The 21,281-nt window shown below is 39.0% G+C and overlaps 1 protein-coding gene across 1 annotated transcript in view; it reads left to right on the forward strand.

Moving 5' to 3' along the window:
- Nsd1 (nuclear receptor binding SET domain protein 1) overlaps positions 1–21,281 on the forward strand; it is a 106,047-nt gene that overhangs the window by 41,103 nt on the left and 43,663 nt on the right. Inside the window, 3 exon segments of the mRNA XM_032884593.1 lie at positions 13,507–13,631; positions 14,861–15,131; positions 16,978–17,087. Of these exon segments, the coding sequence (XP_032740484.1) occupies positions 13,507–13,631; positions 14,861–15,131; positions 16,978–17,087 (506 nt within the window).

Genomic DNA, 21,281 nt, shown 5'->3' on the forward strand with positions numbered 1-21,281 from the left:
TCAGAACTATCTGGAACTTCAGCTCCAGGGATAGAAAACACTCTTCCGGCTTCTGCAGACACTTGCACTCACATGCACACATGGTGTGTGTGTGTGTGTGTGTGTGTGTGTGTGTGTGTGTGTGTGTGTGTGTTGTCATGTTGTGTGTCCTTCCTCCCCACCCATAATTCATTTAAAAAATTGAATATATGTGTATTGTTACACAGGTTAATGAAAAAAGAGGCCATGAATTTAAAAGAGAGCAAGGAGCGGGTATATGGAAGGATTTAGAGGAAGGAAATAATGTAATTATAATCTCCAAACATAAATAATTTTTTAAAATGGATTACACTTTTTAAAAAAATTCTACTTAGCACTTATAAGTATTTTTCCCTTTCGATATTAGGAAACCAGCCTAAGGCCTTGTTATTGGCAAGCCATTAGTTGGTAGGCCCTCCTAGCTTCTGATTTTTGCTGTTGTTTCTTGTATTTTCTGTCTTTTATTTCTGCTGTACTTTTTTCCTTCTGCTAACTTTGGATTAAATATAGTTTTTATATCTTAGGCTGTTTTGGAACTTGCTATGCTGGCTTTCTGTTTGTAGATAGATATTCCTTCCTGTATCTACTTTCTGAGCACTGGAGTTGTTGAAGATGTAGGTCACTAAACTTAATCCCTTCCCCCACTGTTAAAATTAAAAATAACAAAACTCTGTGTGTGTGTGTGTGTGTGTGTGTGTGTGTGTGTGTGTGTACGTGTGTACAAATGTACTGTATGTCTGTTAACTGCTGAACTATCTCTACATCTTCAGAGCCTGGCTTTAAAACAAACAAAAATCATAGGCAGTTACAAATATAAATATTCTTTTTTTTTTAAAGATTTATTCATTTATTATATATAAGTACACTGTAGCTGTCTTCAGATACACCAGAAGAGGGCATCGGATCTCTTTACAGATGGTTGTGAGCCACCATGTGGTTGCTGGAATTGAACTCAGGACCTCTGAAGAAGCCAGTGCTTTTTTTTTTTTTTTTTTTTTTTTTAAGAATATGACCTTCTATAGTATTTATTTTTGACCAATATATAATAGTAATCAGATGTTAACATAAAGGTAGATTTGGTGGAGGATAACATGGCATTTGCAACTTTTCTGTAAGTCTCAGTTATGGTAAAGTAATTTTTTTTTATTAACTTGAATATTTCTTATATACATTTCGAGTGTTATTCCTTTCCGGTTTCCGGGCAAACATCCCCTCCCCTCCTCCCTTCCTTATGGGTGTTCCCTCCCCACCCTCCCCCTATTGCCCCCCCCAACTGTCTAGTTCACTGGGGTTCAGTCTTAGCAGGACCCAGGGCTTCCCTTCCACTGGTGCTCTTACTAGATATTCATTGCTAGAAGCCAGTGCTCTTAACCAGCTGAGCCATCTCTCCTCCAGCCCCACAAATAATTCTTTTAGTACTACTTTTGCTGAATACCGTAAACTTCAGTCTGTTGTATTTTTATTTGACTCAAAATATTTCTAATTTCTCGTAGTAAATTTTTTTTTTTTTTTTTTTTTTTTTTTTTTACCCAATGGTTTCCCAGAATTCAGTTTTATTGCCGTACATGTATAAATTTTAATCGTTTTGTACTGTCAAGGTTTCTGCTTTCTTCCCATAGTGGCTGATAACAATAGTGTTTTTAGTCTTCATAAATTTCTTATGACATTGTGTGAACATGATGTATTTTGGGGGCTATTCTCTGTTCACTTGGTGTTTGGCGTGTGTGTGTGTATATGTGTGTGTGTGTATGTGTGTGTGTGTGTGTGTGTGTGTGTGTGTGTGTGTGCGTGTGCTGTGTTCAAGTCTAGTTATCATCTTGTGCTTTTTGGGTGGTTGCCCTATTTTTAAAAATGCACAGATATGTCTGTCAGCCCCAGCACACGTGTGGAAGCCTGTGGACTGTTCGTCAGCTGCCTGTTGCCTGTTATCAATCATGTCGCTTTGCAGCAAGTGCCTTTATTACCCACTGAGCAATTTCTTTGCCTTTCCCCACCCCTCCTTCAAGACATGTTCTCATTCTATAAGCCAACTTGGCCTGGGGCTCACTGGCCTCTAAGGTAGGCTGGTCTTCACCTGTTTTAGATGCAGTGCTAGGATTATAGGTGTTAGTCAGCATGCCTGGCTTGTTTTTGATACAGGGTCAAATGTTCTAGTCAAGTTGGCCGGAACTCAGTGTGGAACTCAGACTTTAAATCTAGATAGTCTTACTGTCTGAACTACCCTAGGGTTGGGGGATTATAAAAACTAGCCACCATCCCTGATTGTCCTCTCAGTTGTTATAAAATGGTGTTGTAATTGCTTTGTCTAACTGTGACTGTCTGCCTTCAGTTCTGTCAGTGTCTCTCATGTCTTTGAGCACTGTGATATCAACCTTTAAGTTTATTTCATCATCCTTCAGTTTCTGTCTTTGTGATGAAGTATATTTTGTTTGCTATCTCTGCTATCTTTTGTTTTCATTGAGATAAATACGATTATTTTATTTTACTTTGTTTATTTAGTAGGAACAAGGGTCTTACTATATAGTCTTGGCTCTCCTGGAATTCACTATACAAACCAACTGTTTTTTGGTAGGATCTCACTATTTAGTCCTGACCGCCCTGGAACTCTTAATAGACCAAGCTGGCCTTAAATATGCACAGATCCTCCTGTCTCTACTCCCTGAGGCTTGGACACATGTGGCTGGTGTAATTATATTTTTATGCTTTTGTCAGCTAAATTCTTTACCAGAATTATGTTCTTTCTTTTAAAGCCTTACAGTCGTCAATATATAAATATTGTGGGCAACAAACTTCATTTATTTTTATATACTGTCTAGTGTCTTTTTAGTTCTGCTTTTAGATGGGGAACTACCAGTTTTGAAAGGCAGTTTTGCTGGATAGAATGTTGGCTTGCAGTTTTTCTCTTTCAGCACTTTGAATTCTTTTAGTTCCTTCTGGTATGTGAGAATTAAGAATCTATATAGCATGAAACATGAGTCTTATATGTGATGAGTTGTTTTTCTTGGTGGTTTTAATATTCTCTTTGTTCAAAGATTTTGAGGCAGGATGTGGTGATAGACACCTTTAAATCCCAGCACTTAGGAAGCAGAGGCAGGTAGATGTCTGAGTTTGAGACCAGTCTGGTTTACAAAGTGAGTCCAGGTCAGCCAGGGCTACTCCGAGAAGACCTATTTGGAAAAACAAAACAAACAAACACATACATACGTATGTACATACATACATACATACTTACTTACTTACTGTGATGGATCACAGTATGGTCTTCCATCCCTTATATTTTGGGATATTATACTTAGGACCCTTATATGTGCTAGGCAGTGCCAGTATTTTGGAGTCCTTTGAACTGTAATTCCCATGTCCTCTCCTTCCTCAGACCTGGGAAGACTTTTCAAGCTAGCTTTCAGTCCTTTTTTCTTACTCAACATTCTATCCAGCAAAACCGCCTTTCAAACATTATGTAGTCTAATTGATGCGCTTGAAGATGTCGTGTCTTTATATTTCCTATTTCTTTGACTGTATGATTTTTTTTTTTTTTCTCAGAGCTGGGCCTTGCGCTTGCTAGGCAAGCGCTCTACCACTGAGCTAAATCCCCAACCCCTTGACTGTATGATTTGTAATTAGTTGTTATTTTTATTTATTTATTTTAAAGAAGGGTGCAGTGGTTAGTGTTATAAACTTGACAAGATCTAGACTCAACTGGGAGATGGGTTTCTGGATGTCCTATGAGGGATTTTCTCGAATACTTTAGTTGGTGTGGGAGGGCTCTTGGGACCTGAACTCTGTAAGTGAAAAGAACAGGCTGGGCCTTCGCAGCACACATTCACCAAGTTGTGAATGTGATATGACTAAGCGCTTCCATTCCTGCCGCCTTGAATTGTATGTAAGCTATAAGATTTTGAAGCTCTTTTTCCTTTGTCTTTTGTTGGGGTGTTTTCCTACAGCACCAGGAAAAGAAACTAAGGAACAAGCTGTGGTAGGGTGCTAGGATTGAACCCTGGGCCTCATCTATTCTAAGTAAGCACTCTTATCCTAGGAGGACGCCCAGCCCTTCAGTCTTTCTTTATAGTTTTCTGATTTTCTTTTTCTCCTGCTTGATCACATTTTCCATTGAATTTCTCTAGTAAATTTTATTTCAGTTCTGTTCTTTAGCCGCAGGGGGTTTGTTTGTTTGTTTGTTTGGATTTTCCCTGTGGCAATATTTCTTTTTTTAAAGGGTTCTTTTTTTTTTTCTCAGAGCTGGGGACCGAACCCAGGGCCTTGCAAGTGCTCTACCACTGAGCTAAATCCCCAACCCCGGCAATATTTTAATTTTGTTCATGCATTGATCGAGTTTCCTTTTAATCAAGTGTTAGGTAGCTAATTGAGTTTCTTAGACCGCTATTTTGAATTCTTTTTTTTTTTTTTTTTTTGGTTCTTTTTTTTTTTTCGAGCTGGGGACCAAACCTAGGGCCTTGCTATTTTGAATTCTTTATTGGGTTATTCTTAGATATGTGTTTTCTTGAAGTTGGTTTGTAAAACTCATTTCTTCTCCTTTTTTTTTATATTAGGTCATATTACATCCCCATCCTCCAACCCTCCCTCCTCTTTCCCTACCTCACAAAGAGAAGCTGCCATTGGGTCTGAGCTGTATTGGTTTGGTGCGGGGCAGTTTCTGAGAAAGGGAAGGGTTCTCCTCCTCACTGTGTTTACTGCCATCATTCTGGGATTTCATTCTGGGATTGCAGTTTCTAACCAACGTTTGTAGTTTCCACAGCGCTTACCATCTCTGGGAGGCAGGGACTAGAGTTGTTTGTTTTGATTTTTAAAACTTTTATTTCCGGTCTTTAATGCTAACCACGTTACATTGTTTGGATGAGTTCATTTTATCTTCATCGGTTGGTGGGTTTGGGTGTGTTTACACTGTTGGTCTTTTTATGAATGTTACAAATGTCTTTTGAAGGGATACATATTCTTCTTCCTTCTGTCTACATTCCTAGGAATGAAATTACCAAATAGTTTAGTAATTTGTGTTTAGACCTTTGAGGAACTGTCGGAAAATTGCTTTATCTAATTTTATATTTCTAGTAGCAGTTCCTAATTTTATATTTCTGAGGGTTTCTGTTTCTCTAGATGCCTGTCAGTATTTACTTGATCATAGCCATTCTAGTGAGTGTGAGCTGCTCAGAAATTTTTTTTTTTTTAATTTGATTTTCATTTCTCTGACCAGCAGTTTGGGTGTCTTTTCATGTACCCAGTTGACTATTTGTTTACTTTCATTGGGAATGTCTATCTAGTCTTCGATTATATTATTGTTTATGGGTTTTTTGTTTGTTTGTTTGTTTGTTTTGTTTTTTTGGTTCTGTGGATCAAGGAAGGACCTAGTGCATGCTAAGCCCTCTTGAGCCTTCTCTGGTTATTGTAATTGAGCTCTCTTCTTTAAATTGTAAGCATTCCTCATTCTAGGTGTTAGTAGTAGATGTAATACAAGTATTCTGAACTGACCTTTGGGTTGTATTTCTGCTTTCTTGATCATAACCGTTTAAAGTGCAAAATTATTTGTTTTGATAAAGTCTTTCTTTGCTTATGCATTTGGTGTTGTATTTTGAAGACATTGTGTAATCTGTGGTCATGAAGATTTATTTACTCCTGCATTTTTTTTTTAGAGACTTTAATCCATTTTTTAACAGTGATGATATGAGTTCAGCTACTCAACTCCATTCCTTTACATGTTGGTATCCATTTGATTCAGTTACAGTATTGAAAAAGATTATTACTGACCGTGTGTGGTGGTTCACACTTACATAGTCCAGCACGTGCACAGGTAACTTCAGATGACGGCTGGGTGTTTGAAGCCAGCCTGAGCTATAGAGTGACCCTGTTCCCTTAAAAAAAGTATTCTTTCTTATTCTGTGGTCTTGTTGACACATGCTGAAAACAACCTAGCAGCAAATATACAAGAGTTGACATCGGACCCTTCTTCAGGTGCACAACACCTTAGTTTTTGAGATAAGATGGCTCAGTGATCCAGGAACTCAGCAATTTAGCTAGATTAGCTCAGCATGCCTCCGATGTATTTCTTCCCCTGCCTTCTAGGTGGTAGGGTTATAGGCATGTACTGCTATGCACAGCTATTGACATGCAGGGAGGGAAGGAAGGAGGGCTTCTCAGAAAGTCTCAGCCTCCAGGAGGGAAGCCCAACCTGGTCCCACCTAGGGAGGTAAGTGTGAAGGAAGCTAGGGGCTAGGTGGTTTGAGGAATAGGGCAGAGCCCTGCATGCAGGAGACTCTGCACTGATCCCTCCACCAGGACCCCCTCCAACTCTCCCTGCTCATCTGACTGGCTCCTTGTCATCCCTGAAATCTGTGGGCAGGAACAACAGGGTTTGATGACCCACCCTGCCTTCTTCTGGGGGAGGAGGGTTCAGGTTTCTGTTACCTGGTTAAACCCCCCCCCCACACACACACACTTTATTAGACTGTTCAGTGGGCTTCTGGGCTTCTGGGGTGAACTGATGCTGTAGGACTGGCCAACCACATAGTCCATTCCCCATGGGCAGAGTTTGGCTCAGAGGTTGTGTCTAAAGCTACTCTGATAAGAATCCTAATCCTCGGGGTTGGGGATTTAGCTCAGTGGTTAGAGCGCTTGCTCACGGGTTGCAGGCCCTGTTCGGTCCCCAGCTCCAAAAAAAAAGAACCAAAAAAAAAAAAAAAAAAAAAAAAAAAAGAATCCTAATCCTCTGGGGGCTGGAGAGGTGGCTCAATGGTTAAGAGCACTGACTGCTCTTCCAGAAGTCCTGAGTTCAATTCCCAGCAACCACATGGTGTGGCTCACATCCGTCTGTAATGGAATCTGATGTTCTCTTCTGGTGTGTCTGAAGAGAGCAACAGTGTACTTATACATAATAAATAAATCTTTTTTTTTTTTTTAAAAAGGAAGAAATAGAGGCATGTTGCTGATTCCCTACCCTCAAACCTCGCCCTATGCCCTTTCTTTTAAAATTTTTTAAGGCAAGTTAAAGCAGATTCCTGGTTCTTGATCAAGTACATTGCTGTTCAAAGAAGTCCCTGCTTTCCATTGCGAAGGTATATTTTGTGCATGTCACAAAAATCAGGCTCAGTCACTTTTGTTCCCTTTGCATCATACCTGAGCTCAAGTATAATTTGAAAGGAGTGGTTTAGGAATATTCAGCTTCCATCCTTAGTTAGGATCAGCTTATTTTCCTTTGCTGGCAATAGGAAATTTCTGTGGTTTTGTTTGTTTTAAATGGAATTTTAAAAAACGTGGGTTGGTTGGTTTTGTTTTTCTGAGTCAGATTCACAGTGTAGATCAGGCTAGCCTTGAACTCAAATATTCCTGCCTCTACCTCCCCAGTACTGTGTGGTGATGCGCACTTTGTAAGGACATTTTGCATTACACATTTGTCTATTTATTTATTAGCATGCTGCTATATGTTTGGATGTGTGCTGCACGTATGAGGAGGCCTGGAGGACAACTTGATAGCCGGTTCATTCCTTCCACCAAGTAGATCCCAAGACACATCTCACAGTTGTCAGGCTTGGCAGCAAGCACCTTTACACCATGACTCAGTTCTCTAGCCCAGGATCTTGTTTGTTTGTTAATTTAAGGCTCGAGTAGCCCAGGCTGGCCTCACTTACTAGAAGTGACCTTGAATCTTTTATTCTTCCCTCCCAAGCACTGAGTTTTTAAGTGTGTACTCCTAAAAAGAGACTTTTCCGCAACATTAATATCATGATACAAGCTCATTCAATGATTTTACTTTTTGTTGTTGTTGTCCTGTTGAATGTTATATCCTAGTACATGGTAATGAGTTGCTAGGTATATAAGGTGGAAAATCTTCTAAAAGCATAAAAGATAAGGAGAGAAACAGGTTTGAGATTTCTCTTCCTCTGCCATAATGGTAGCTGGAAGCCGGGGAGAGCACTGAGGCCCTTGGAGAAGCACTTTGTGATCTGGCAGACTTAGCCTGGTTCTCATGCCCCTTCCTCTCTTCCTCCCTCCGTCTTTGCAGCTGCCTGTCAGTTTTGTTTGTCTTATTCTCAGAGTTCAGAAAAGGAGTGGGTGGAAGGAGGTACAGAGAAACAAAACAAAAACATGGAGCAATTTGGAGTTGAACTGCTCTACATGAAGCCTAAGGTTATCTTGATGGCCTACATTTCTTTGGCTTGGCTTCAGAAATCTTCATTTGAAGCTTCCAATAATGTTACTTAGCTTTCTGTACTATCCACCCTTGGATATTACCCTACTCAGTTATTTTTTCCTTAATGTTCTCCTTTCATTGCCTTATTTGTAAATAAAGTCACAGGGGCACTAGAAATAAACCTTTTTAGCCAGATAGCACTCAGGAGGTAGAGGCAGGCAGGTCTCTGAAGTTCGAGGCCAGCCTGGTCTACAGAGTTCCAAGATAATCCAGGCTACACAGGGAAAACCTTTCTTGAAAAACCAAAAGGGAGGGGGGGGGAATCCTTTTTTTTTTTTTTTTGTCATTTAAAATGACTAATAAACATTAATATATTGTAAGAGTTTCTAATTTATTAATATTTCAGTGTTATAATATTTCATGGTTGCATATAATTTTTGCTTTTACTGCTTTTACTGAATTGAAAGGGTTTTTATTGTTGAGGTATAGTATCATGTGGCCTAAGCTTTTCTTTTACAGCCAAGAATGATCTTAAACTCTTAATCTTTCTGAGTCCAGAATTATAGGAATTGCTACTGTACCATGTTGTGGTTCTCAGTGATGAACCCAGGGCTTCATCAGTACCTAGCAAGCACTGTCGATTGAGATAACCCTCCTCGGAGGAGGAGCCATGGTGACAGATTGGCACAATTCAATAGTTAAAAGATACAAAAAGCTAATCATTTTTTGGATCCTTCAGTAATTCAATCCGTTTTCCAGATGTGTTTTGTGGGGTTTTTTTTTTTTGCTGCCATATTAGTGATAGCTTTATTAACTTTCACATTATTTTTCTTATTGATTAATGTAATTTGTTAAACCCTCCCTTTATTAATGTTTAGCATTTTTGACAATTTAGCATCTCCCGGTAAGTAACCTTAAAATAATGTTTTGTCTCTTTAGAATTGGGAGCATACATTGTTTATAGCCCCTTCACTGGGTCATTGATTACTACTTGAGAATACATCTCAGATCTAAGTTTACTTTGTAATTGTCACATGATGCATTCCTGTAAGCAGTACAGAAAAAGTAAAGCTTACATTCCACCAGTATTTCTCTAAAATTCATTCTAACCATCCCTTTTAAATCTATCCCCATTTAGAACCTAGTTAAAATTGTTTTGAATTTTATAAAGGAACTATATGTATATACATGCTACAAAATCTCTTAAAATGAATAAAATTGTTTCATAAGCTTAATTTTTGCCATTGTTACTGGAATTTACAGTATATTTTTACTAATTTATAGAAACTTGTTAAAAGTATGATAGCAGCTTGGCAGCAGGCTCAGGCCTATAACCTCAGCATTTGGGAGGCAGAGGAAGGAGGCATGCCACAAGTTTAGAGCCAGCTTGGCTTAAAACTGAATCCCTATGTCCAAAAAACAAAAGCTAAACAAAATTTATGGTGCTAGGACCATAGGGGCAGGATAGGGTTGAGAAGGTTCCTTTTACTGAATAAATGCCGCTATATGTAACAGAAGTATTTTGCTGTGTTAAAAAGAGAAATAATACTCTGGAGGCGCTCTGGTAGATGCCTCTTTTCTTTCTTTCTTTCTTTCTTTTCTTTTTTTCGGAGCTGGGGACCAAACCCAGGGCCTTGCGCTTGCTAGGCAAGCGCTCTACCACTGAGCTAAATCCCCAACCCCGATGCCTCTTTTCATTTGTTTGTCATTCACTCTTACTGTTGCCCTACAGAATTAAAAGGTTGTGTTTTTCTTTTTCTTGATTCTTTTTCTTAGATTGCCAAATCATTTCCTTTTGTTTTAATTTTGCCCACCTGTATCAAAGACAGCCAGGGCCACATAGAGGAGCCCTGTTTTAAAAACACAAATAAAAAGGGACCAGATTAGGGAAATTCTTGCCAGTCTTTCAACTGTTAAGTATTGTTACAGTCTATCTCAGGGCAGTTTATATTAGAGAGAGTGTGGGTGGAGCGCTGTGGTGTCACTAGATGGGAGGAAGAAAGACAACGTGTCTTTTGAGTTTTAAGTCATTTAGTTGTTACTAGGTATTTTTACTTTACAATTTGTTACACTATTTAAGGAAAGTGTTGTTACTTTTTTTCCTAAAAAAAAGAACCAAAAAAAAAAAATTTTTAGGCATTAAGAGCTATATAACCGGTTGGGGATTTAGCTCAGTGGTAGAGCGCTTGCCTAGGAAGCGCAAGGCCCTGGGTTCGGTCCCCAGCTCCAAAAAAAAAAAGAACCAAAAAAAAAAAAAGAGCTGTATAACCTCTCTAATTACTAATCTTTGCATTTGTAGCAAAAAAGTAATAGACCATAGGAAATGAATAGTGTGACTATAAAACTTTACCAAAAAAGAATGTCAATAGCTTTTCAGACCCTAAATTTTTTTCTGTTTTGTCTTTTGAGAAAGGGTTTCTCTGTGTGTAACCCTGGCTCTCCTGGAACTCACTTTGTAGACCAGGCTGACATCAAATTCTCTGCTTCTGCTATGACTAAAGGCGTCTGCTACCAAGGCCAACTAAAACCCTAAAATTTTAATGTGTTTTTCTACTTGATTTTGGTGAGGAACAGTGTATGTGATTTGCAGAAACCTATAGGTGTACTGGATATAGATTTATTTCACTCCAATGCCCAATATTTGGCATCTATAGGTTTTTTTTTGTTTGTTTGTCTCAAAGAAATGCTTAACTAAAGAACTGAAGTTTGAGAAAAGCAAATCCCTACTGTATAATGGGAACAGCATCCTCACACACTTAGGGAACAAGAAGGCAAAGGAGGAGAGGAAGGATACAGCATTGACCAAGGAGGAGAGGAGGGATACAGCATTGACCAAGGAGGAGAGGAGGGATACAGTGTTGACCAAGGAGGAGAGGAGGGATACAGTGTTGACCAAGGAGGAGAAGAGGGATACAGTGTTGACCAAGGAGGAGAAGAGGGATACAGTGTTGACCAAGGAGGAGAGGAGGGATACAGTGTTGACCAAGGAGCTTTCTTCAGTAGAAAGAACCCAAGGATTTTAGAGTGGACAGATTTTGATTGTTATCATGACTTACACAACTTAATAATTACTTATAACAATGAGTTTGAAAAGCCACTTTCCCCTTCTAAGCTTAATGTATTATACCTTTTTTTTTTCGGAGCTGGGGACCGAACCCAGGGCCTTGCGCTTGCTAGGCAAGCGCTCTACCACTGAGCCAAATCCCCAACCCCATGTATTATTTATAAAATGGAGATGCCAATTTCTGCTTGGCATGTTGAGCTGAGGATTAGAGATCCTTGAGTGTTAAGTGGTTGGAAATAGTGAATCCAGGTTGTTTGTTTCTTCATTTTTTTTTTTTTTTTTTTTTTTCGAGCTGGGGATCGAACCCAGGGCCTTTGCGCTTGCTAGGCAAGCCCCCTACCCCTGAGCCAAATCCCCAACCCCATGTATTATTTATAAAATGGAGATGCCAATTTCTGCTTGGCATGTTGAGCTGAGGATTAGAGATCCTTGAGTGTTAAGTGGTTGGAAATAGTGAATCCAGGTTGTTTGTTTCTTCATTTTTTTTTTTTTTTTTTTTTTTTTTTTTTTTTTTTTTAGATATACATTTTTTTTTTTTTATGGACCGGGAAGCTGGGAGAAATTAGCCTTTTTTTCTCCCTCTTTTTTTTTTTCTTTTTTTTTTTTTTTTTTTTTTTTTTTTTTTTTTTTTTTTTTATTATATATGAGTCCACTGTAGCTGTCTTCAGACACACCAGAAGAGGGCATCAGATCCCGTTACAGATGGTTGTGAGCCACCATGTGGTTGCTGTGAATTGAACTCAGGACCTCTGGAAGAGCAGTCAGTGCTCTTAACCGCTGAGCCGTCTCTCCAGCCCCCCCACCCCAAGTTGTAACATGTTCCTTCCTATTAGAAATAAATGTTGTTAGTATTGTAAAACTTGAACGTCTACTGGGGAATTTATTAAATTATATCTATTATAGTTGCTTCAGAGCATAAAATATATACTTATTCCTAGGTTGGTTTGGGCTTTTTTAAAAACAAAAACAAAACAAAGACATGGCTTCAAGGGTTAGCAGGCATGGCCCATTGTACAAGGAACATCCTCACGAACTTGAGGCAGCTTGTTACAGTGGTTGGACAATTTCTCTACTTTGGTTTGCTTATAGATAAATTATCTAACATCAAAGAGTAAGGAAAATTGCGTTGGGCTTTTTTTTCTTTTTATGCTTTTAAATAGCTGCATAATTACATAGGTAGCAATGTAAGCATAGACTTTTGGTAACTATTTCAGCCTTTTAATAGTTAATATCGATTTTGGTTTGCTTCCTTTATTTTTTGAGATAGGGTCTTTCTGGGTGGCTTTCCTGGGTTAATCACATACATTTGTGTGTGTGTGTGTGTGTGTGTGTGTGTGTGTGACAGTCTCACTGTGTAGCTATGGTTAACCACAAACTCTAGTCCAGGCTAGCCTCAAACTCAGAGAGATCTTCCTGCCTCTCTGCCTCATGAGGACAGGGATTAAAGTCTTGCACCACACTACCGGCTTCTAATTGCTTTCTTTTCCTCAAAAGCAGCACTACCATATTTAACTGAGGCGGGGCCATTCCCACATAGTTTGTCAAAATGTTTCTTGCCTCCTACATGGACCAGAACTTACAGTTATGAGGTGTTAGGTTCTAATCCTATGGGGCTTTGGGGTGCAAAATTCTAACAGAGTAAGTGTTTTAAAACTGGGATACAGTAGGCTAAACATGTATGTGTGTGTGTATCTGAGAAGGAGAAATGGAGCAAATATCTGACTCTATTTGTACATCCTTCTAGATATTGTCAGCTTGGCTCCCTGAGGTGTTTCTGGTTTTGTTGTTTCGTTTGTTTTTGAGACAAAGTCTTATTCTTCTGCCCAGGCTGGCATGCAACCAAACTATGTGTAGGCCATGCTGGCCTTGAGCTTGCCAAGGTCTTCCTGCCTTAGCCACCACACCCAGCTCCCAGGTGGTGGATCTTACTCAGAAGATCACATGTGTGCTCCAGTTTACCAGGACTCTGCACTTCTATATATGCTTACTTTGTCCTGGTCAACAGAATGCTGCTTTTAGTTTAATCTTTTCCTTAAGAATTGAGAATTGTGTATATGGGGAGTCTATATAGAAATAAACTTACCTTTTGTTTTTGATAAACCATAGCAAATAATTTCAAGCTTTTTACTTGTTAAGTCAAATTCCTTTTGCATCTTTTGCAATTGTTTTGAGCCTCTTTAGTAAACAGGAATTTACTTTCAGGGGTGTAGTGGTGGATTCAAGAAATAGTGGGTTAAATTAAATAAATCAATTCGTCAATTAATATTGAAGTTAATTTCTGTTTCAGCTGTTCGGTCAGAGAAGAAACGCCTTAGGAAGCCGAGCAAGTGGCTTCTGGAATACACAGAAGAATATGATCAGATATTTGCTCCTAAGAAAAAACAAAAGAAGGTACAGGAACAAGTGCATAAGGTATGTCACCACATTGAGGAAACTGCAGCTCACCTGCAGAAGTGTATTTTCACTTGAGAAGACAGTTATTTGTGTACCTGGGATCCTGCCTTCTCAGGTATTTTTGTTTTGTTTTTCCTTTTGTTTACTATTAGCTTCTACACAGTGCCTGCCTGTATTAGTCTCCGCGAAGTGTATAAAAAGTCTACATGTCACACTTCTATTTTCCCCTCTGTTTTCAAGGCATATTTAAGTACTTAATATCATTATGTTGTAATATTAAGGGTCTGGATGATGAAATAAAAATACATACAGTTTTACCCTAACTTTTTTAGTGAAGTAAAGCTGTTCACAGTGCTGCCTGGTCTCTTTAGTCTTACTTTGAACTTTTGTGAATAAGCAGTATGTGTGTGCCAAAGGCATGTCTGTCTCATAACCTCTCAGCCTCAGCCTGTGGTTGAAAAAAAAAGCACTGAAGAACCTGTCTGTTAATAATTTTATTACTGGGGCTGGGGAGATGGCTCAGCAGTTAAGAGCCCTGACTGCTCTTCCAGAGGTCCTGAGTTCAATTCCCAGCGACCACATGGTGGCTCACGACCATCTGTAATGGGAGCCGATGACCCTCTTCTGGTGTCTGAAGACAGTTACGGTGTACTCATGTACATAAAAATAAATAAGTAAATCTTTTTTAAAAATTTGTTACTGGTTATAAAGACTTTGAGCGTTTTCCCCCCATCTTTTTCTACCTTAAGCTCATGGTCTTTTTCATTTAACCTTGAAATCCTTTAAAAGCTAAAAAACAAAAGTTCCTTTTCATCAAGGTATTTAGTTTCAATTGGTAATATCAGGAGAAACATGGATCTCCCCCACCCCCCACTTTGGGTAGTCATTACAGAGTTTATTTTAGTGTATTTTTTAACATTTTTTTACTTTTAATTATGTTAAAACTTTTTAGGAAGTCTGTTATAGAATCTTTTTGAAACGTGCAGTTCTACATTAAGCATAGGTGTATTGCTGTGTAACCATAAGAATGATTCATCTTTAAAAGTTGTTTATTTTCATAAACTGAAAAGCTGATTCTTCTAGATAATTCACATAAATGGAGCTGTGCAATACTTTGTCCTCTTTCCCTTAGCATAATGTCTTCAAGCTTCATCCATGTCATAGCAAGTGTCAGGACCTCTTGTATTTTTAAGTTGTTGTTGTCGTTCTTGTTATTATTTTCTAAATTCTCCTTGTACTGTTTTTAGGTAAGTTCCCGATGTGAAGACGAAAGCCTTCTTGCCCGATGTCGATCTAGTGCTCAGAACAAGCAGGTGGATGAGAATTCCTTGATTTCAACTAAAGAAGAGCCTCCAGTTCTTGAAAGAGAGGCTCCATTTTTGGAAGGGCCATTGGTTCAGTCAGATCTTGGAGTTGCACATGCTGAGTTGCCACAGCTGACCTTGTCTGTTCCTGTGGCTCCAGAAGTTTCTCCGAGGCCTACCCTTGAGTCTGAGGAATTGCTTGTTAAGACACCAGGTAAAGTGGGGATGGGTCTTTCAGTGTATAAGCAGATTTAATTGGAAGCAGCAGGAAATTTCTACTATGTTTTGTTTAAAAGCTATCATTTTTTATTATATACAACTTCCTATTTTGTTTGAGGAAATGCCTAAAATAGTAGCTAATTCGATAGAGCTTCTGACCACAGATGAATCTGTGGAGCACTGTGAAGGAGATGTTTTTTCTTGCCCTTTCATGATTATCAGGTCAGCTGCAGTGTGGACCAGCAAGCGAGGTAGCAGTGGGTAGGAGTGCTGCACACTGTGGGATAAGAGTCTGTCACCTAGGGGTTGGGGATTAGCTCAGTGGTAGACGGCTTGCCTAGGAAGCGAAAGGCCCTGGGTTCGGTCCCCAACTCCAAAAAAAAAAAAAAAAAAAAAAAAAAAAAAAAAGAGTCTGTCACCTAAATCTCTTTCACCTATTATTAGCTCTCCATTTCCTTGGATATTTGTTTAATCTCTAAACTTGTTTTGTCATGTATAAACTGGCCATAATTGAGGCTTGGAAAACAGCTCAGTTGGTAAATTATTGCTGCATACAATAGTGTAAAGTAATAATGCTCTGAGACAGACAGACAGCCTCAGTGACAGACTTTCTCTGACAACATCCAAGTGTGTGAGAGCATCAGTGCTCATCTGTGGTCCTCAGAGGACAGTGTCAGGGCGTCAGCTTCTTGCACCGTGTATGCTCTAGGACCAAACTTACATTGTCGAGCCTGGCACCAAGAAATGTTATACACAGTGCCATCTCACTAGTCCTGGTCCACCAAAAGAACGGGGATGATAAGCATCTATTTTACCACACAAACCAAGCACATACAAGCTGTGTGTGTGTGTGTGTGTGTGTGTGTGTGTGTGTGTGTGTGTGTGTGTGTGTGTGTCTCTAGCTTTAGCTCTCCTGGAACCCATTAGGTAGACGAGACTGGTCTTGAACTCACAGAGATGTACCTGTCCCAGTCTCTGGACTGGAGTGCTGTGATACACTACCTTACCCAATTTGTTTTATTTTTTAAAGATTTATTTATTTATTTTGTATATGAATACACTGTAGCTGTCTTCAGACATACCAAAAGAGGGCATCGGATCCCATTACAGATAGTTGTAACCCACAATGTGGTTGTTGGGATTTGAACTCAGGACCTCTGAAAGAGCAGTCGGTGCTCTTAACCACTGAGCCATCTCTCCAGCAATGTTTTAATTAACATTTATTCTTTTTGTTTGTTTGTTTTTTGTTTTATTTTTTTTTTCCTTCGGAACTGGGGACCGAACCCAGGGCTTTGTGCTTGCTAGGCAAGCGCTCTACCACTGAGCTAAATCCCCAATCCTGTTTTATTTTTTAAGGTCTTAAACTCTATAGTTCTGGACATGAAGGTCATTATAATTCTCTTTCCCTGCCCCCCCCCCAAGTGTTGAGAATACATGTGTGCTCCATTATGTCTTTTGTAATTTTTAAGAGCAGTCTTTTTATACTTAAGTTATTATATTTTCTTATATATTTTAGGGGCAAAATAAATATTATAGTCTTGGTTCATTTGTACGCAGAATCCAGCTCTCCTTTATCCTCAGAATCTCTTGATTGCTATAAATTCAGCCCTTTGATTTTGCTGTTATTCTGTGGTTTACATATTTTACACATATACATAGTCATCATACATTAATGTGTATTTTCATTGAAATATATACTGTATTTTAGAATAATACATTTCAGTGTACCCTTATAACATGATTGAAAAATGCAAACAAGATTGCGACTTGTAATTTTCATTTTTCAAAATTAGCTTTGCTCAATTTTTAAAGCCATCTAAGGAAAATTATATGCATTTCAGGAAATTATGAAGGTAAGCGTCAAAGAAAACCAACTAAGAAACTTCTTGAATCCAATGATTTAGACCCTGGATTTATGCCAAAGAAGGGCGATCTTGGCCTTTCTAGAAAGGTATGTTATTTTTGTCAATTCTCTATAACCTTAAACCTGGGAAAAACATGATTTAAAAATTGCATTTTTATTAGTGTTTTTAACATTAATGTGCATCGTCATTCTTCTTTAGTTGTGGTTACATTTTCTACAGTCGCTAATAACTAATAACTGTTCTCTAAAAATATTAAATGGCAGATCGTGCAATGTAGAATTTCTGTTTAAAATTCATGTATTGTGATTAGGTGCGATAGGTAGCTTATGCTCTCTCTGGGCTTATCCGTTGCCCAGGTCTCAGTCTGTGTCACTTGAGGGTTACCGGATTAATTCATGCTCTTACAGTGCTTGCTCTCAAGTAATCCTTTGGACAAATTATGGTTCCAGAGTGCAAGTGTGTGATGCTGGCAGTTTGAATATGCTAAAAAGACTGATGAGTGCTTTCTTTAAGGGGAAAGGTAAATGTTACTAAGGAAGGGAAATCGTATGTTGCACTTGCTGAGAGCTATATTAAGAAAGGAGCATCCATCCGTGAAATTATGGGGAAAAATTTGTGAAATTTTTGATATTGTTCTTCAAACTACAGTTGTAAATAATTGTCCAGTTAAAATGTTAAAGGCAATGAATGCCTTTGTGGGAGGAACATCTAAACCAGAAAGTCTGCTGTGATTGATGGCATTACAGGTGCAGTGAGAATCCTGGAGTTTTGGTTTCTTTAAAAAACACAGAAGTATTATAAGAATGTTTTTGTTTGAATGTCAGGTGTGGGGATGTGGGCCTGCTTCACATCAGCTGACTGTGATTTGCCTCCTGCTCTAGCAGGCGCAATCTTTTTGCCAGCTGCAGATAGTTTCTGTGATTGTGAGACATTTGGAATTGTGGGAACTTTTCAGACTGTATAAATGCTGGGGCCTGAGTGGTGGGGTAGATGTCGGTCACTCAGGGAGGTGGCTGTTTGTTAGTAGGTGTTCAAAGAAGACACAAGAAGTCAGAAACACCATCTACAAAGAGGTGTGCCACGGAATTAAGTAAGCTCTTATAAACATTGGATTCAAGTAACACAAAGTCATGTATTGTAATTAGACTTTAGTTAGACTAGTTTACGAATAGGTTTGGATTGAAATAATCTAAAAATTACTGGAGAAGGATTCATTGTCTGTTGATAAAGGCACCTTTTCATCAAAGTTGAAAACTTTGCTTAATGAAACAAATTCTTTAAGGCAAGTCTTCATTGTGATCAAAGTGAGCCTTGGTAGAAAAGGACCCAGTACAGATCCTCAACGAGCACAGGGGAGGAACCTGCAGTGCCCAAGATAAATGTAAAGAAGAAATGAACTCGGGGAGAAAGAGAAAGTGGGAAACCACATTCATGTAATTTATCATAATTTAATATTATAATTTTGTTATGTGCCTAATTAAAAATTCAGGTTTATCATATTTATGCAGGAGAAAACAGTGCATATGATATTTGTATTTTCAGGAATTCAAATGGAAGTTTGCAAGTCTTTTCCTTGAGGGTATCTTGACAGGGAGTGGGTGGAGGCAGTGTAGACTAGTATATATAAAAATTACTTAGTGTCAGTATGTATATTTGATTTGTCTGAGAGCCTGTATTTAAAGAATGTTTTGTCATCCATAGCCTTTATATAATTTGGCTTTGGGTGTTTTGTCTTTTCCTTTCAGCAGTATTAGAAATTAAGCCACTGGGCGGTGGTACGCATCTTTAATCCTAGCACTCAGGAGGCAAAGTTAGTCTGTGTGTTAGAGGCCAGCCTGGTCTACAGAGCCAGTTCCAGGACAATCAATGCTGTCCAAATAGAAACCCTGTGCCAGAGTCGCCTGGGGAAGGCTAATTCTAGAGGTGACAGGTGCTCAGCATGTACTTTGCCCCGCCCCCACCCCAGTTGTTTATTCTTTGAGGATTTTATAGAATATATGTTGATTACGTTCATTGTGCTCTACTAGATCCTACACTTTCTTACCCATTCAATTTCCTGTTCTCTCTCTCTCTCTGTCTTATAAACAAATGAATAATTTTAGAAGTAAGAAAACAAAAAAATCCAGGAATCTGGACTTACCCAGGAGTGTGCTTCATACATCTATATTGATAAAGCTAACTTTCCCTTCCATTAGTCATCAAATGCAGTAGCTCCTTGGCCAGGGGTGAGACTTCCGCCTCCTCCTCTGTGTTAGGATTTTTGTCTGGTGTGAGCTTGCACACATTATCACACACTTGAATTTGTTTGTGCACCTGCCCTCTTGTGTCTGGAAAAGACTGTTTCATGACTTATCTGATCTCTGGTTCTTGGCCCTATTGGCAGTGTCAGGTATGGGTTCCATCCCATGGATCAGGCCTAACTCCACTTTAACAGTGTGTGGCTGTTTCCATAACCTTGATGCCGGTTACAGCAGCCGGCCCTCCCCTTAACTGTATGTCATAGGCAGGTCTCTCCGAGTTGCCTTGGCTGCCTTCACACTTTCTTGGGCACTCCGGCAGACCTGGAACGTGAGAACCTCCTGCCTTAGCCCAGTAGCAGCCTTCATTTTAGGCCTGTAGCACGGGTCTGAGATTTTCTTTACAAGTAGAAAAAAAAATTAAGATGCTTTTTTATGACTTAGATACAGTTGGTGCAAATTATTTGTTTAATGACAGGTTCTTGGTCTATCCTATTCTGTCTTGGCGTGTGTGTGTGTGTGTGTGTGTGTGTGTGGTGTGTGTGTGTGTGTGTGTGTGTGTGTGTGTAAGGGATGTTCCTTCCCTCTACTCCCAGCTACTGGTGTTGCTGGCATGCATAGCCATAGTTAACTTAGAACTTTTTTTTTTCCAGAGTTGAAAACTTCTGACCGGACTTAAGTTATTTCTTTTTTTTTTTTTAATTTTATGTACATTGGTGTTCTGATGGCTTGTATGTGAATGTGATGGTGGCTGTGAACTGCCATGTGGGTACTGGGAATTGAACCCAGGTCCTTTGGAAGAGCAGCCAGTGCTTCCTTTTTTTTTTTTTTTTTTCCGGAGCTGGGGACAGAACTCAGGGCCTTGCGCTCGCTAGGCAAGTGCTCTACCACTGAGCTAAATCCCCAACCCCCAGCCAGTGCTCTTAACCACTGAGCCAACTCTCCAGTCCCTTAAGTTATTTCTTTGTAGCTACTGGTCTACTTTGATAGTATTTCTATGTAACACCTCAAAAATGACTTTATAGGGTATTATAATCTCTAAGTTTAAATATTTGAAATCATGATTTTTCTATATCTAAGTTTCTTTTCAGTAACAATGAAAAAAATCTAGTATCTTAAATGGTTTGGGGAAATAGAAAATTAGTTCTGCTATTATAAATGACTGGCTATTGGTGCTTTAGAAGTCTTGTAGGGGAGATGGCTTGGAGAGTAAATGACTTAGTGCTAAGCCCCATGACCTGACTTTGATTCCCAGAACAGCATGATGGAAGGAGAGGGCCAGCTGTTTAAGTGATCTCTGATCTCCTCAGTCTCCAGAGTTGCATGTACATAGTTCTTCCCAATAACCCAAAATAATTATATGAAAAAAGTTTTGTACTCTCTAAAAGAAGAAAACTGTAGAATATTTAAAAAGTCAGAGTATTTGGACTTCTGTCCCTGCTTAGCTGGAGCAAGCATAGGTCTTATAATACTGGTCTAATAGCCCAATTTTCCCTGCATAACTTATTTGATTTGACTTGTCCAAAAATGTCCTTGTGCTTCATACTTCAATTTAAATTTTTCATTTTTCTTTTGAGACATGGTCTTTATATGCAGTCTATATGGCTTTTTCCTCTGTATATAATGCAATCTTATGTCTTAATTTCTTAAAAAAAAAAAAATGTTGGACAGGTTCTTGCTACTATCCCAAGGTAACTTCAAATTATCAGTCCTTCTGCCCTAACCTGCTAGTTTTTGGGATTTTAGGCACGTGCCATAATGCTTCGCCCAGGCCTTCATTACACTCTATGCAAACTCTCCACTCAGCTACAGCTTGCACAGCCATGTCCTGCTCAGGAGACAGCCCCTTTTTGTGTTACTGTTATAGTCATAGAGTTTCTATCTGAGGACTGTGGCCAGGCAGAGGTGTCACACGTTCCTTTCTCTACATGTTTCAGGCTCTGTACAAAGTAATGAGTTTTTGTACAAGAATGGCATATTTTGCCCCTGCGTTCCACTGCCCATTGCTCAGTCCTTCCCCTCTTCCACTTTGACTTTCAGTGC

Source organism: Rattus rattus, chromosome 14 (genome assembly GCF_011064425.1).
Source record: "Rattus rattus isolate New Zealand chromosome 14, Rrattus_CSIRO_v1, whole genome shotgun sequence".
Classification (NCBI taxonomy): Eukaryota; Metazoa; Chordata; class Mammalia; order Rodentia; family Muridae; genus Rattus; species Rattus rattus.